Here is an 18054-nt window from a genome sequence, read left to right on the forward strand (position 1 = left end):
CCCCCCGTCACTGTCAGAGCCCTTTTCTCTGAGCCACACGCACTGTTGGAATCATTTCATCAGTACAAGTATAAGCTTCTTGCAAAAGACTCACAAGTCTTACTTTGACACCCGAGCAACATCAATAATGAAAAGTCTACTCTGGGACCATATCTAGCAGCTTATTCCAAGGGCCTCAAAACTTTAATTTTTGAAAGGGGATAATATCTCTCTCAATTAAAATTTATTTACAAAGAAAAAAGCTAGCCATGGGATCTGTCTCCTGACTTCCCCCAAAGCTATGCAGCATCCCTGGAACAAAGCTGGCACCACCCCAGGAGTCCTTGTCTCCTTCCTGACCAGGAGATGCGGAGGCTAGCGCCCACTTTGCTAATCCTCATGAATGTGCCCTTAAACGAGGTCTGGACTGCGGGAACACGGCCAGCAGGTCTGCGTAGCCTGCCAGCCGCTCCCCCCAAGTCCAGCACGGTCGTGGGCCTGACCAGCACCAGAGCCACCACGGGGCAGCCAGTGTTGACCAGACAACCAGAAGCACAAACAGAGGGAGATCTGGAGTAAAAGATGTAAGCAGTATTAAGTACTAATGAAAATTGAGTATTTGGGAATTCTGATCTCCCTCTGTATTTTAACAAGATCATTCACTTTTCTGGGCTGATTTGCAACAGATGTTACTTTATCTTAATCCTTTCTCCTAATTAACATTCTTTAAATTTTGTGGCTCTCCTTCTCCCTCCAAATTCTTTTCTGGGGAATTTTGAAATCCATTCCTTACTTGCACTGTACTTGCTTTCCTCCTTCCATCTTCCTGTCCAAGAAGATCTCCTTATTTATCTACATTTCAGTTGGAGCAAATGTCCATTGGCACAGAATGACAAATACTTTCATTGTAAAATGAAAAACCCTCTATTTCTCTTCCTCCTCAGTAAAGGTCAATTTTCGAAGTTTATCTCCCTGCACTCAATGAGAACTAGCATGTAAACTTAAATATAATAAAATTCTACGCAAACACAGTCTGACAGATACAACAGCTATGACATGAGACTTGTATGAAACAGAAGAAACCATACCTGAGCGGCAACTGGGCTGAAGGCCACGGCGGTGACCGTGTTGGTGTGTCCTGAGAGTCTGCAGGAGAAAGTGCTGGAGCTGGTTTCGTACACGTACGCCTGGAAGACAGAAGGCACAGATGCTGTGTTGCAGACGCGAATAATCTGCAAGGAATCGTGCAAAGCAGAAGCAAGTTTCCCAGCTGATCATGCATCAGAGCTGCATCCGGGGCAGCTGACACACTGCCTAAGCCATGGAAGCAACGTCGTGAAACATGCTTTTCTCTTTTCCTTTTGAGACAGTTCGTTATCTTCATGAATTTACATCATACTTTCTATTTTCTGCCATGAGCCTCTACAAAACCCTTTGACCAGTTTTCAATATATGCTCATGTGTGAGGATTAATTTTAAGTAAAGGGTTTTGTATTCCACCCTTCTCTGAAGTCCCAAATTGAGCGGGAAAATCTGTTTTATTACCCTTTTCCATAAACTTGAGAGGCAAATGTCTATACTTTGCTTCCTACTAGTCAGGTTGGAGTTTGAGCAATTCAAACATTTAGAATTTTCTCCAAGCAGCTAATGAAATGAAAAGTAAAAACATACATTCCTCTCTAATTGTATTACTATATTAAAAGATATACGTGTGGGGTCACTATTGAATGCTTCATGTTAGGGATAAACTCTGGTTCTCAGGTGTGGGAGAACAATTCTAATTATTAAGCAACAAAATGTGCCAACAAGTATTATCTAAACTCCACTGATTATTAAGGCAAGTGCCATATGCAGGAGAAAGACCTCAAAGTTGATTCCTTTTCTCCAAAAATATCAACTTTAATGTGCTAATGAGTACTTCATATTTAGACTTTCCAAGTGATTCTGTCATTGGCTAAACAGTGGAAGGACTGATGCTGAAGCTGAAACTGCAATACTCTGGCCACCTGATGTGAAGAACTGACTCATTGGAAAAGACCCTGATGCTGGGAAAGATTAAAAGCAGGAGGAGAAGGGGACGACAGAGGATGAGATGGTTGGATGGCATCACTGACTCGATGGACATGAGTTTGAGCAAACTCTGGGAATTGGTGATGGACAGGGAGGCCCGGCATGCTGCAGTCCATGGGGTCGCAAAGAGTTGGACATGACTGAATGACTGAACTGAACTGAAACAGTGGTGTTGCAATAAAGTCTACATATAGATGTTTTATATATTCTGAACTAAAGTGGAAAAGTAAAATGTCTGCCTTTTCCTCCTGGCCCAAAGATGCGTTTATTTGAAATGAATATGTTTACTTAACTCTAAGACTTCTCATGTAGCTACTGGGGTGAGACCCAAAGACAACTTGAGAATATGCGTTTCTAACAGTTCCCAGGGGAGACCCCACTCCGAGAACCACAGGGCTAGAGTAAGCATGACACTTGTACAGTGAATCTCCGTCTGCAAAACACTTCACCGCTGTCACACCAGCCACAGCTGGCCAGGGTGTGTGTGCGTGCAATGATTAGCACTTCACACGCTACCGAGGAAACTGAGTCGTGCAGGGAGCAAGCCACCAGCACAGCCATCAGGCGTCCACACTGAGATTTTCCACTGGTTTTTCTGACTCTAAACTTTTATTTGCTGGAAACAACACCCTTCCTAAAGGGCTAGGGCCTCCAGAGCCCCTCTAGCCCCACAGAGGCTTCAAAACCCTCCTTGCTGTTTCTTGCCCCCACAGTGAGGGGTGCTCTCATTAATTCTGCAGGCTTCTCAGAATCAAGGCTCTCCTCTTGTCTGCTATTCAGATTGAGTGGATAAGAGAAACGACAATGACCACACCTCTGCTGCATCTATTATTTCCAACTATAAGATACCGAGATTAATGATGAAAGCAAACACTCACTGAACCTAACTTGGATATCAATTTCCTCATGCAATCCTCTCTAGAGTCTTACAAAAAATATAATTATTGTCCCAATTCTACAGGCAAGGAAACCGAAGTTGGAGGTGGGTGCTCTTCCCAGATCTTGCAGCTGCAGGAGCTGAAACCAGGCTGGACACCATAGCTGCCTCACTCCAGCATCTGAGCTGCTCACCAATAAACTGTGCAGGTCTTCTGGAGCCTTCACCTCCTTCTGCATGTTCCATATTGTGTGTCAGCTTTGATGTATCATTTGTCACCCTAGGACTTCCCTAGTGGCTCAGACAGTAAAGCATCTGCTTACAATGCGGGAGACCTGGGTTTGATCCCTGGGTTCGATCCCCTGGGAAGATCCCCTGGAGAAGGAAATGGCAATCCACTCCACTACTCTTGCTTGGAAAATTCCATGGATGGAGGAGCCTGGTAGGCTACAGTCCACAGGGTCGCAAAGAGTTGGACACAACTGAGCAACTTCACTTCATTTCACTTCACTTGTCACCCTAACTGTAGGTTGTGTGCACATGTGTTTACATCTGTGTGCACGTGTGTGTACATCTGTGTGTTTGCTGTGTGTGCATGTGTGTATGTGTGTGCACGTGTGTCCCCATGTGTGTGCGTGTGTATATTTGTGTGTGTATACACATGTGTGTGCGTCTGTGTGGCTGGTACATCTGTGTGCATGTGGGTGCACGTGTGTATACATCTGGGTGCACATGTGTGCATATGTGTGTACATCTGGGTGCACATGGGTGTACATCTGGGTGCACATATGTATGTGTGCACATGTATATGTGGGTGCACATGTGTACATCTGTGTGCACGTGTGTGTATGTCTGGGTGCGTGTGTATATGCATCTGGGTGCATGTGTGTGCATGTGTGTATATTCTGTGTGCTCATGTGCATGTGAGTATGTCTGTATGCAAGTCTGTGTACATGTATGTGCATGTGTGTGTACAGCTGAGTGCACCTGTGTGTATGTCTGGGTGCACGTGTGTGGGTAGGTGGGTACACATGTGTGCATATGTGTGTATGTCTGTGCATGTGTGTGTACATCTGGGTGCATTGTGTGTTCACGTGTGCATGTGTGCGTGCATGTGTGTATGGGTGCGTGTGTGTGTGCCAAACATTTGGTGCTCGATTGTTCAAATAGTACAGCTGCCTTGGAAGCTTCCAACAAAATTAAACCTACACCAGCCTTCTGACCCAGCAACCTCACGGCTCTGTACACACCCAAAAGAAATGAAAACAGATGTCCACAACTGCTCTTAGCAACTTTCTTCAAAAAGTTAACCATACAACTACTTTATGACCTGTCTATAAATATGTCAATAAAATTATAATTTTTGGAGGAATATACACCATGTCCCCTACATATGAATGAGTTCCATTCCAAGAGTGCATTCATAAGTTCAATCTGTTCTTAAGTCCAACAGTTAGCCAAGGTACCCAACTAACACAATCAGCTATACAGTACTGTACTGTAATAGGTTTATAATATTTTTCACACAAATAATACATAAAAACAAATACAAATAAAGAAAACATTTTTAATCTTACAGTATAGTACCTTAAAAAGTACAGCAGTACCAGCTATATCACCACTGCTTTCACACTTGCTTCTAGACATTCTGGACTTGAAATAAAGATAACAGACTAGTGTATCCTATGCAGTAAAGTGCACATAAGCGCCTTCACTTGTGGAAGGTGCATGCACACGAGAGTGTACACCTGACGCGTGAAGCAGTCTGTGTGACTGGACGCGCCAGTGCACACTCGCATCTTTGAAAATTCACAGCTTGAAGGTTTGTATATAAGGCACTTGCTGTATTGCATATTACTACACATATGCTGCACGCGTGCACACACACTTTCTAGATTCCAGGCTCTGCAGGAAGGGAGAAGCAGATTTCCGACCACCACGGACATCTCCACGCTGCAGTTTAAGAGACTGAAAACCACTAGAACCAAACTGAAGTGAGACTGGGGCTTCGGGTAGCAGGTGTTCAAGGGAAACCAGTCACTGTTTCTAAGTTTAAAACAGCCAGGTCTTCAGGTGACGCCAAGCAGCTGCCACATTCAGGAAGCAGGAAGAGGCTGGCATCAGAGACTGACATGTATTCAACTTGTGATGCATGAACAGCTCAAATCATGGTTGAATTTACAACAGAAGACGCGAGAAGAAGAGTCAGAAAACAACTAGACAAGTGCCTAAAGAGAAGCAACTGGAGCAAAAGATTTCAAGAGATAAGAAAAGGGCGGGAAAGGAGGCCTGGAGGTAACCGGGCTGATGTCAGGAGTCTCAGTGTGATGTGTGACTGAGTTTCAGTGTGATGTGTGACAGACACAAGTACAAAGGTAAGGTAAGTGCAAGCTTATGGCTTACGTTAGTATTTCTAAGGCCCAGAGAACTCGCCTGTGGGCTAATGGAAAACAGGGCGAGAAAGAGACAGAAAGTTCTCTGACACAACAGTGCCTGGAGGGTCAAGAGTGGATGCACCCAGGCAGCTGCAGCAGCAGCCAGCAGAGCAAGAGACCGCCTCTGCGCGCCCCCCGCCCTGAAGGACCGCGGGCGAGGGCGGGTGCAGACACACGGCTGGAGGGCCGATGTGCAGAGGGCGGCTCCGAGAGCTCGCAGGCAGGGCTCGAGGCTTGAGCTTCCACTTTCATCAGCTTCTGTCACAGGATTACCTCTTGTTGAAAAGTCCTTCCTGAGACTCCTCATTTTTACCTAAATCCAAATGGGAACTAACACTGGCTTGTGTCTGCCTGGACTCTCAAAATGCACCTAAGATGACACTGTGGTATTCACTGTGAAGCAATTCTAAGTAAGAGTCATCTAAGAAACAGTCTTGTGTGTTCTACATGAAAATGGCATTAAAGGAAACATATCTTTTAGGACTTCCCTGTGGATAATAATCCACCTGTCAACGCAGGGAACACGGGTTCAATCCCTGGTGTGGGAGGATTCCACATGCCACCCGTGTGCCACAACTACCAAAGGCTGTGCGCCAGAGCCTGTGCTCTGCAACGAGAGAAGCCACTGCCGTGAGAAGCTCGCACAGCAGAACCAAGAGCAGCCCCCATTCACTGCAACCAGAGGAAGCCTGCATACAGCAACAGAGACCCAGCACAATCAAAGAAATAAAGAAACGTAAAAAGAAAAAGAAAGGAAAACAAAGAATGAACAAAGGGAACAAACATAAAAAAAATAATTTGATAAATAAACGAAACATGTTTTCACCCAGAAGGTTCCTGGGTCAATGAAAACAGCCGTTTGCAGCTCCCAATATCAGAAATATTTTTATCACGAGCTGTATTCCACACAGTGGCAACGACCAGTCCAAAAGGACAAAATGTGCTTTATGTAAAGAGTGGGAAAGTAACAAGGAATTCTGTAATTGACTCAATTTTATTACAATCTGTGGCAAGAACAAAATGTTTTAATTAGAGGTAACAACAGTTATTGATTCATGAAGCAATCTCCCCATTAAAGAGAGATAAGTGTTAGCTAAAATGTACTAAGAAAATAAAAGAAACTGAAATAAAACCTGGATAGAATAAGTGTTACTCTGAAACTAAATCAATCCCTGGGAAGAGGGGTGAGGAAAAACGAAGCAACATTTTTCAGGCAAAAGATGAGGATGTGGCAGAAACCACAGGGGTGCTGGAATAATACTGCCCAAAATATTTTCACAAAAAGTGTAAGGGACTGAATGTACTACTGAAAAAGATCAGCGTTTTGCAAACAGGACTAGACCAGTTCATTACAACTGTTTTGTAATTCTGTTGAACCGTATCCGCGAAGATGAAGTGTCTTTCATTTTTTCATCTCACGGGATTCTAACACGTGTCCTCCATTTTCCCTTTCCCCAAATTAACCCCACAGAAGAAAAAAGAATTGCAAACAAAAGTGAATTCTGTATTTCTGAAGCTTCATAATAATTATATGGTCCATGGGGGAATCAACTGTCAAACTATGGACACTTACTTTGCTTTTTAAAATATTTCCAAAAATGATATTTCTCAGAACTGTGCACATTTCTTCAGATCACCGAATTTTTGTTAAAAAAAATAGTATTTTCTCAGAAGACCAAAATAGTCAAGGTTTAATACAGAGCCCTATTTAAAATCACACTGAGGCAGAAATGCTGCCTGTGTCCAGGAAGCTGTGGAGAGTCTGTTAGAGAATGTTGGTGATGCTGCTCTGGGCTCTCCCATCACGTCTGAGGCAGACACACAAGCTCCTTCTTCTCTCATGGATCCCCACCAAGCCCAGACAACAAGAATTGTGACAAGCAAGGTGACAAGCTCCTCTCTCAGAGACGGAGCACGGCAGATGCCTAGACGGCCCTGACTGCAGGTCTAACTGTCGGGGTCGCCCACCCAAGGGAGAAGCAGCCCCTTTGGTCTGGAAGCAAATCCTGATCAACCTGGTTTCCAATAACTGCTTGGTCTTTCTCAGCATCTGTGGACCTATGATGAAATGTGCAACTAATTATCTGCAAGTGTCCACTAGTTCATTCCTTCATTTTGATTTCTCTGCAAAGGTGATTCTATAATGAAATAGCGGGCCCATGGTTTTGGTGTGATCCCGAGCAATTCATCACGGTACAGTCACAGCTCTCTGCACAGTAAGATTCAAGTGACATTTCTAAACCACAACCACGCACACGTATTATCTCCTCTTCCCTACAGTAAGCACCGCCGTGTGCTACGGCAGATGGAGACCCCACGGATCAGAGACCCAGCGATTCCCTTTGGTACAGAGAAGAAGCGGACACAGACGCAGGCGCCCCTGAGCCGAGCAGCCCCTTCCGTGCCGGGCCCCGCCCTCGAGGAGGCCGTGAAGGGGCTCCTGCGAGGGTGAATCAAGCTCGTGCACGTCAAGGACTGCTCCCAATGCCCGTGTGTGGCCTTGCATTTGGAAATTTTTCAAATACGTGCAAAAGTACAGAGAATTATACAGGAGCCACACACACACACAACCCGAATGCAACATCGTCAAGACCTGACACACTTGCTCCAAGTGTCGTATCTTGTCTTCTTTTTCTTTCTAGTTTTTGGGGTTAAAAAGCATGAAGTACTTTGAAGCAAATTGCAAAAATGAGTCCTATGTATTTTGTACGTATTTAAACACATGGGCATTTTACACCTAACTGTACTGCCATTTTTACATCTAAAATAACAATAATTCCCTGATATTTACTACCCAGTAAATATCAATACCTTACCCAAGTATTCTCGAATGTCTTTTAACAATTATGTGGGGTCAACCGGGATCCAGTCGAGATCTGTGCATTGCTCTTATGTCTCCCTATTTTGGAGCAATCCTTCCTCTGCCTGCCTCTTTTTCATGCCATGCTGTTGTTGAAGGAACTGGACCGGTGTCCTGAAAGATGCTCCGTATCTAGGACCTGTCTGCTTCTTTGTGCACCCTTTCAATTTGTCCCATTATCCTGGGTATTTTCTCTTAAGCCAGAAGTTACCTACAAAGACTCAGTTAGCTCTGGGCCCCCCGTTATCACAGGACTGCCTCTTGGTGAAGACTGAGGAGGCACACACTCTAAAACAGCATCAGTGACGCACACGGACGCCTAACCGGCTCCATACTTAATGACCTGAATGGCGGCCAGGAGGTCCAGGCTGTGACAGCAAGATGCTCCCTGGGAGAATTTTCCATCAACCTTGTTTTTAATTGTACTGATGACATTTAACATAAGTTCACCTTCTTAACAAGGTTCAGGTACACAGTGCAGTGCTGCTGACCTCAGACGCCAGGTTCACAGCAGAGTCCAGTCCTTGCTCGTCCTGTATAACTAACCCCTGTGTCCCCTGCCCAGAATCTCCCACGCCCCCACCCGAGCTCCTGGCCCCACTTTCCACTGTCTGCCTCTATGAGTCTGTTTTAGGTTCCTCATATAAGTAGGATCACACAGTATCTGTCCTTCTATGACTGGCCTGTCATACCTTGTGTGTGATTGCTATTTAATACCATTACTATGTGGCAGCCTCAAAGCACTGGCCCCTAGTCAAGATTCTATCCTAACAGGCAGCAGTCTTAATTGTCTCCACAAGAATGGGTGTAGAATCTCTGCCTGAAGACCAGCACACTGCCACGGCAGCACATACGTGTCTGTCCTCAGCACCACAAGCCACGTATCGGCCACAAGGGCTAAAAGCAATTCCACACGGGTAGCAGCGGTTTGGATGTCCTTCAAAACGGCGCTCACACCTACAAGGAAGAAAAAGCCACCAAGAGAATTTCTCAATCCTGAACATAAATTAGGAGGAAGACACTGACTTATCTTCACAAAAATGAGCAAACTAACAGTGAAACAACATCTTTATATGGGAGGATTATTAATGATAAATGGTGAGGCAGCCTATTCTGCAGACCCTCTACAAATAATGACACACTCTCAAAATCATAAATTCACAAAAACAACAAACTAACATTAAATAAACTTTTTTATATATGAAAAGCATACAAAAGTCACACAGGATAGAAACAGAGGGTTTATACTTGTTTAGTGAATGAAGAAGAAAACAGGCAGTCTGCTACTATTGTCCTTACGGATATGCATACGTCACACGTAAAGACACAGAGACAGATGGAAGCAGTTACTCTGTTAGATACATTATATACTCAATGGCTGTCTGCCATAATTATCAGGACATTTTAAGGAATAGAATTATGTGTGTGTGTATAAATATGTGTGTGTGTGTGTGTATCACTGTGTGTATATATGTATACATATATATACACATCTGTTACATGTATGCACTCGTGTGTGTATATACATATATACGCACATATTTTTGTATACACATATACACACACACACACACATCTAACTGTAATACGTATGTATCACTGTGTGTATACACATTTGTATACATATATACGTACATCTCACTATTACATGGTCATATCACTGTGTGTGTGTGTGTGTATTTGTATACATACATATACACCTCACTGTTACATGTATGTACCCCTGTGTGTGTGTATTTATGTATATATATATACACACATACTTTGAATACATATATATGTACACACATCTAACTGTAATATGTAGGTATCACTGTGTATATATATACATTTATATACAAATATATGTACACCTCACTGTTACATGTACATCTTACTGTGTGTGTACATGCTTGCACACATACATATACATCTATTACACACAAGCACACTGAAGTCTAACAGTGAAGTGATCAATTAACTCCCTGTACATTTCCAGCAATCAGAGGCCACATGTCACGTGTAACAGAGGAAAGACCAGTCATCTGCTTTTTTATCATTCCAAACTGTGTGACCCTTTCTGTGTATAAATCAGACTTTTCTTAGTCAGTGTGAATAGATTCAACACAACCTTGTCATACTTGGAAAAACAAGCTCAAGTTGAGTTTGCCATGAGCTTTAATTAAAGTATATTGTGTGGCAAAAACCACTACAATATTGTATAGTAATTAGCCCCCAACTAAAATAAATAAATTTATTAAAAATATATAAATATATATTCTATGTGGTCTGTCCAGCCTTACCCCCAGCTGCAACCCAAAGAGCAGAGGGAGCCTCACCTCAGGGTCCTCAGGTCCCAGAGCTTTACCCCATCACCAGTGGCTGTGGTTGCAAAGAGATTATAAGCCTGGGATTGCTGGGTTGTGAATGATGACCCCTGTAATTATACGGGGAAAATCAAGGCATATTTTTTACAGGTTGAATTAATAAACATTATACTAATCATGTCTAACAACACTGAATCTAAAGAAAGAAATTAACAAATAGCTTTTTTATTCATAAAAATTTTAGAATTGGACTCCAAAAACTTCCTATGGATAATTGCTAATGGAACATTTTGACCTTAAGAACTACTGATGTATGTTTTCTCTATATGTAATGCCACAGAAAGTTATAGAACTACAAATGGCAAAAGATCAAAAGACTGATAATAATACACCAAATTTATTTTTTAAAGTGTAGGTCATAAGCCACATTCAATAAATTATCTGAAAGATGGTCTTAATAAGGCATTTAAAGCTTGAGGTCAGTTATTAGTTTCCTGATTATCAAACTCTGAGACCCCCTGAGCAGGTGCCTGTGACGCTGACTTGTGTGAAATCCAGCTCGTGTCCAGCAGATGCTGACCTTTCCAAGGACCTGCCTCTGGTCCAGTCACCAGGCCCTCAGGACCCTCACCCTCTCCAAGCTGCTGTCAGAAGAAGTATTGCCATGATTTTCAGTGTCTAGTGGATTGAAACTGAACTCCATCTACAGAGCCATCTGGTCCCAAACATTACTTAAATATAATGTGGTTTATAATAATTTCCATCTTCCTACTATGTCAAGAATATCCAAACATTAATGTTAAGACAAATCTAATAAAGTGTGTCCACAAGTATTTATGCTTAAAATGTATGCATACCCACAAGCGATTCTTCATTTACAAACCGGAGTCAAAGGCTTATATAAATTCAGTGACTAGAAAAACAAACAAATATGCATTGAATCTTAACTCTGCACCCACAGCATTCTGAACACTTCACATTTCCTCCTCGTAGCAAACTTGTGAAGTGTCACCTATTTGACTCCCTTTTTCATATGAGAAACACAGCATACAGAGGGGTCCATTCACTGCCACCCAGTAACTAAGATCAACACAGCATGTGACCCACAAACTGCAACTGGGTTAAGACAGCTTGATAACTCATAACATAGAAACAATAGACAGTCAATAAATATTCAGAGGTCACCTACTGAATGTTGGGTGCTCTGCAACACCCTGAATATAGAAAGAATAAAACACAGATCTAGTTTAACAGAGAGATGAGTGTACAGTTACAAGAGCTTACAACATTGCTAGTTTCTTGAAATTGAACAGTAAAAAATGGAAAAAAAGAAAAACAGAAATAATATACAGAGGTCAAACATTTTGAGGGGAAAAAAAGAATTTAGAAAAATATCTGATCAATCCAGTAGAGACTGAAGAAAAAAATGAAGCCAAGAAAATTCATGGTAAATAGAAATTGAAGTGTTCTTTTTAAAGATTGATGAGAAAAACAAAATAAGATCAACTGATGAGTCATCATAATAATTTCTAACAGAGTAAGCCCAACAAATAAGAAAGATTCCTAGTTGGATTTCAATAAAAACACTTGAAATATATTAATTTTAATCGTTGAAAGTAAAGGGTGGGGAAAAAGAGCATATGCTAAGTAAAAGGAGGAAAGATTGATAGTATAAGTATTAAGAAAAAATAGAAGTAAGGCAAAGTATACCTTACTAGACTAGAGATCTCTTCAAGAAAAGACTAGTGCTTTCTTCAAGAAAATTAGAGATACCAAGGGAACATTTCATGCAAAGATGGGCTCGATAAAGGACAGAAATGTTATGGACCAAACAGAAGCAGAAGATACTAAGAAGAGGTGGCAAGAATACACAGAAGATCTATGCAAAAAACATCTTGATGACCCAGATAACCACGATGGTATGATCACTCACCTAGAACCAGACATCCTGGAATGTGAAGTCAAGTGGACCTTAGGAAGCATCACTACAAACAAAGCTAGTGGAGGTGATGGAATTCCAATTGAGTTATTTCAGATCCTAAGATGATGCTGTGAAAGTGCTGCACTCAATATGCCAGCAAATGTGGAAAACTCAGCAATGGCCACAGGACAGGAAAAGGTCAGTTTTCATTCCAATCCCAAAGAGAGGCAATGCCAAAGAATGCTCAAACTACCACACAATTGCACTCATCTCATACACTAGTAAAGTAATGCTCAAAATTCTCCAAGCCAGGCTTCAACAGTACATGAACAATGAACTTTTAGATATTCAAGCTGATTTTAGAAAAGGCAGAGGAACCAGAGATCAAATTGCCAACATCTGTTGGATCATCATAAAAGCAAGAGAGTTCCAGAAAAACATCTACTTCTGCTTTATTGACTATGCTAAAGTCTTTGACTGTGTGGATCACAGCAAACTGTGGAAAATTTTTAGAGAGATGGACATACCAGACCACCTTACCTGTCTCCTGAGAAATCTGTATGCAGGTCAAGAAGCAACAGTTAAAACTGGACATGGAACAACAGACTGATTCCAAATCAGGAAAGGAGTACATCAAGACTGTATATTGTCACCCTGCTTATTTAACTTATATGCAGAGCACATCATGAGAAATGTTGGCCTGGATGAAGCACAAGCTGGAATCAGGATTGCCGGGAGAAATATCAATAACCTCAGATATGCAGATGACACCACCCTTATGGCAGAAAGCAAAGAAGAACTAAAGAGCCTCTTGATGAAAGTGAAAGAGGAGAGTGAAAAAGTTGGCTTAAAACTCAACATTCAGAAAGCTAAGATCATGGAGAAACAATGGAAACAGTGACAGACTTTATTTTGGGGAGCTCCAAAATCACTGCAGATGGTGACTGCAGCCGTGAAATTAAAAGACACTTGTTCCTTGGAAGAAAAGTTATGACCAACCTAGACAGCATATTAAAAAACAGAGACATTACTTTGCCATCAAAGATCCATCTAGTCAAAGCTATGGTTTTTCCAGTCGTCATGTATGGATGTGTGAGTTGGACTATAAAGCTGAGCACCAAAGAATTGATGCTTTTGAACTGTGGTGTTGGAGAAGACTCTTGAGAGTCCATTGGACAGCAAGGAGATACAACCAATCCATCCTAAAGGAAATCAGTCCTGAATATTCATTGGAAGGACTGATGCTGAAGCTGAAACTACAATACTTTAACCACCTGATGAAGAACTGACTAATTGGAAAAGACCCTGATGCTAGGAAAGATTGAAGGCAGGAGGAGAAGATGATGACAGAGGATGAGATGGTTGGATGGCATCACTAACTCAATGGACATGAGTTTGAGTAAGCTCGGAGAGTTGGTGATGGACAGGGAAGCCTGGCGTGCTGCAGTCCATGGTGTTTCAAAGAGCTGGACATCACTGAGTGACTGAACTGAACTGAAAGTACACTTAACTAGTAATCGTTTTTGAAAGTGATAAAAACAACTATACCTGAAAATATAAGATATTGTTCAGTCACCCAGTCATGTCCGACTTTGTGACCCCATGGACTACAGTATGCCAGGCTTCCCTGTCCCTCACCATCTCCCGCGGTTTGCCCAAGTTCATTTTCATTGCATCGGTGATGCCGTCCAGCCATCTCGTCCTCTGATGCCCTCTTCTCCTTCTGCCCTCAATCTTTTCCAGCATCAGGGACTTATCCAATGAGTCAGCTCCTTGCATCAGATGACCAAAATACTGGAGCTTCAGCTTCAGCATCAGTCCTTCCAGTGAATATTCAGTGTTGATCTCCCTTAAGATTGACTGGTTTGATCTCCTTGGAGTACAAGGGACTTTCAGGAGTCTTCTCCAGCACAACAGTTCAAAGCCATCAATTCTAAGGTGTTCTGCCAAATTTATGGTTCAGCTCTCACAGCCGTTGCCGGCAGAGTAATGTCTCTGCTTTTCAACACATTCTCTAGGTTTGTCATCACTTTCCTGCCAAGAAGCAATCATCTTTTGATTTCATGGCCGCAGTCAGCATCTGCAGTGATTTTGGAGCCCAAGAAGAGGAAATCTGTCACGACTTCCACCTTTTCTCCTTCTGTTTGCCATGTAGTAATGGGGCCAGATGCCATGATCTTAGTTTTTTTAATATTAATCTTAAGCTGCCTCTTTTCACTCTCTTCCTTCACCCTCATCAAAAGGCTGTTTATTTCCTCTTCACTATCTGCCATTAGAGTGGTATCATTCGCATATCTGAGGTTGTTGATGTTTCTCCCGCCTGTCTTGATTCCAGTTTGTGACTCATACAGCCCGACATTTCTCATGATGTGCTCAGCATATAGGTTAAACAAACAGGGTGACACCACCTTTATGGCAGAAAGCAAAGAGGAACTAAAGAGCCTCTTGAAAAAGGTGAAGAGGAGAGTTAAAAAGTTAGCTTAAAACTAAACATTCAAAAAACTAAGATCATGGCTTCTGGTTCAATCACTTCATGGCAAATAGATGGGGAAACAATGGAAACAGTGACAGACTTTACTTTCTTGGGCTCCAAACCACTGTGGATTGTGACTGCGGTCATGAAATTAAAAGATACTTGCTCCTTGGAACAAAAGCTATGACAAACCTAGACAGCATATTAAAAAGCAGAGACATAACTTTACCAATAAAGGTCTGTATAGTCAAAGCTATGGTTTTTCCAGTGGTCATGTATGGATGTGAGAGTTGGACTCTAAAGAAAGCCGAGCACTGAAGAACTGATGCTTTTGAACTGTGGAGAAGATTCTTGAGAGTCTCTTGGGCTACAAGGAGGTCAAACCAGTCAATCCTAAAGGAAATCAACCCTGAATATTCATTGGAAGGACTGATGCTGAAGCTGAAACTCCAATACTTTGGCCACCTGATGCGAAGAACTGACTCACTGGAAAAGACCCTGATGCTGGGAAAGACTGAAGGCAGGAGGAGAAGGGAACAACAGAGGATGAGATGGTTGGATGGCATCACGGACTCAGTGGACATGAGTTTGAGCAAGCTCCAGGAGATGGTGAAGGACAGGGAGGCCTGGCGTGCTGCAGTCCATAGGGTCACAAGTAGTCAGATACAACTGAATGGCCAAACAACAAACTAGTTTATGTATGTGGAAAACTGAAAGCTCATATGTAAATAAAGGCTAGGTTGAAAAAATCAGAAAATATTTACTGTTAAATCAAAAGGCCATTTGCTAAACTAGCAAATTACAACCAAAGCAGCATTCAGAGAGAAATTTATAGGCTTAAATGCACATGTAAGAAATGCACAAAAATGGGTAAAATTCATGTCCATGCATGGTGCCGTGAGGATGAGGTAGCCAGGGACACACAGTGGTCAGCGCTGCTACAGGAAGGAGCACACACAGGCTGCAGAAGGCAGTGTGTGCTCTGAACGCGCACATTGGAAGTTCAGTCCAGTTCAGTCGCTCAGTCGTGTCCGACTCTTTGCGACCCCATGAATTGTACCACGCCAAGCCTCCCTGTCCATCACCAACTCCCGGAGTCTACCCAAACCCATGTCCATGGAGTCGGTGATGCCATCCAACCATCTCATCCTCTGTCATCCCCTTCTCCTGCCCCCAATCCTTCCCAGCATCAGGGTCTTTTCCAATGAGTCAACTTTTTGCATGAGGTGGTCAAAGTATTGGAGTTTCAGCTTCAACATCAGTCCTTCCAATGAACACCTAGGACTGATCTCCTTGTAGTCCAAGGGACTCTCAAGAGTCTTCTCCAACACCACAGTTCAAAAGCATCAATTCTTTGGCGCTCAGCTTTCTTCACTGTCCAACTCTCACATCCATACATGACCACTGGAAAAACCATAGCCTTGACTAGACGGACCTTTGTTGGCAAAGTAATGTCTCTGCTTTTCAATATGCTATCTAGGTTGGTCATAACCTTCCTTCCAAGGAGTAAGCGTCTTTTAATTTCATGGCTGCAGTCACCATCAGCAGTGATGGTGACACTGTTTCCACTGTTTCCCCATCTATTTCCCATGAAGTGATGGGATCAGATGCCATGATCTTAGTTTTCTGAACGTTGAGCTTTAAGCCAACTTTTTCACTCTCCTCTGTCACTTTCATCAAGAGGCTCTTTAGTTCTTCTTCACTTTCTGTCATAAGGGTGGTGTCATCTGCATGCACTTTGGAAGAGTCACAGTGAATTCAGCAGGGTCGGCAAACAGGAACGAGAAGGGGGAGAACAGCTTTTCCTGTAGCAAAAATCATTGCACTTCTTTAAAAAAGAGAAAAAAGTAAGACCTAGAGCTAATGAAGTATCTATTTTAAAGCAAATTATATCAACTTAAGTGACTATTATCTCTGAAAATCTAAAGTTCTGGTGTGACAAGATAGTTTCATTAAACTATTTAAAATTTTACATATTTTTTAGCTTTTCAATTCAAATTAACTGTCTAGTATTATACATTTGGGCTCCCCCGATGACTCAGCGGTAAATAATCCGCCTGCAATGCAGGAGACCTGGGTTCAATCCCTGGATTGGGAAGATCCCCTGGATGAGGGAAAGGCTACCCACTCCAGTAGTCTTGCCTGGAGAATCCCATGGACAGAGGAGCCTGGCGGACTACAGTCCATGGGGTCGCAAAGAGCTGGACACGACTGAAGAGGCTGAGCACACGTGCACATTACAGATTTACATCACAAAAATGCAAATATCTCATTCAGACACAAAAAAGAGTAATAGCCAATCAGATTTTTTTAAATATATAAAGAAAAGACATCTGCTGTGATTCTTAAAGATATCAATAAATCGTAAAAAATACTTATGCACTTTCATTCTAAAAATAAGCCATTAGTGATATAAAATAGGATTCAAAAATAGGAACACGTGGCCCTCACTTTTTGTGACTGGATGATAAAATGAGTTAAATTCTGCTTGTGCAACACAAGACAGCTGCAAGTGATCCTCAAAAGAGGTCATTACACGAACTCAGATGCTCAGGACGACAGTTCCTGCGGGGCTGTGGTTAGTCTGAACACTTTGATGCACACGGCGTAACTGAACAGAAATTTAAGGGAAGTTTAAGAAAACTATTAAGCCATGGTGTAAACCTCTAACCTTATACCCTCATCTTTTCATTCCATCATATACCACTCAGATGTTTATTTTCAGGAAGTAAAACTGGTTCTTTTCCCATCAAACCCCGCAGAACCCCCTTCCCAACATAACGCCTCTCGTCTGACCGCACAGCGTGGGCTGCTGTGCCCTGCTTCCCACCCTCCATGACACGCGGACGGCTCAGGACCCACCGGCTCTCAGGCCCGCAGGGGAGAAAACCTTGTGTGGCCTGGCCTGGGGGCCGCAGGGCGCTCCGCTCCACTGAGGCCTGGGAGAGCGGCAGCAGCAGGACTGGGACCAACGACCCCACGGGCACAGGAGCCCGAGGAACCTGCCCCAGGTGGGAGCCGCTGAGCCCCCTGGTGGGAGTGACGCCAGGTCTGTGCTGCCTGGCGCGGGGCACCCCACAGCAGTGCCCCCGGGCAGGAGAGCAGCCCTGGCCTCGCAGATGCCCCACCCTCT

The 18054-nt window shown here is 42.9% G+C and overlaps 1 protein-coding gene across 29 annotated transcripts in view; it reads right to left on the reverse strand.

Annotated features, from left to right (window-relative positions):
* The window catches only part of WDR27 (WD repeat domain 27), a 144624-nt gene that overhangs the window by 73902 nt on the left and 52668 nt on the right, over window positions 1-18054 (reverse strand). For 14 of the 29 annotated variants that reach the window (XM_081529656.1, XM_081529666.1, XM_081529667.1 and 11 more), the window contains exons 22-24: window positions 10540-10637; window positions 9076-9178; window positions 1068-1166 (exon numbers count right to left, since the gene is read on the reverse strand). In XM_081529656.1, the coding sequence (XP_081385782.1) occupies window positions 1068-1166; window positions 9076-9178; window positions 10540-10637 (300 nt within the window). The remainder of the gene's footprint in view (window positions 1-1067; window positions 1167-9075; window positions 9179-10539; window positions 10638-18054) is intronic. The other 15 variants (XM_081529678.1, XM_081529668.1, XM_081529686.1 and 12 more) reach the window with 2 other exon arrangements.

This window comes from Giraffa tippelskirchi, chromosome 9, assembly GCF_054371585.1.
Source record: "Giraffa tippelskirchi isolate mGirTip1 chromosome 9, T2T-mGirTip1v1.2.pri, whole genome shotgun sequence".
In the NCBI taxonomy this organism is placed as follows: domain Eukaryota; kingdom Metazoa; phylum Chordata; class Mammalia; order Artiodactyla; family Giraffidae; genus Giraffa; species Giraffa tippelskirchi.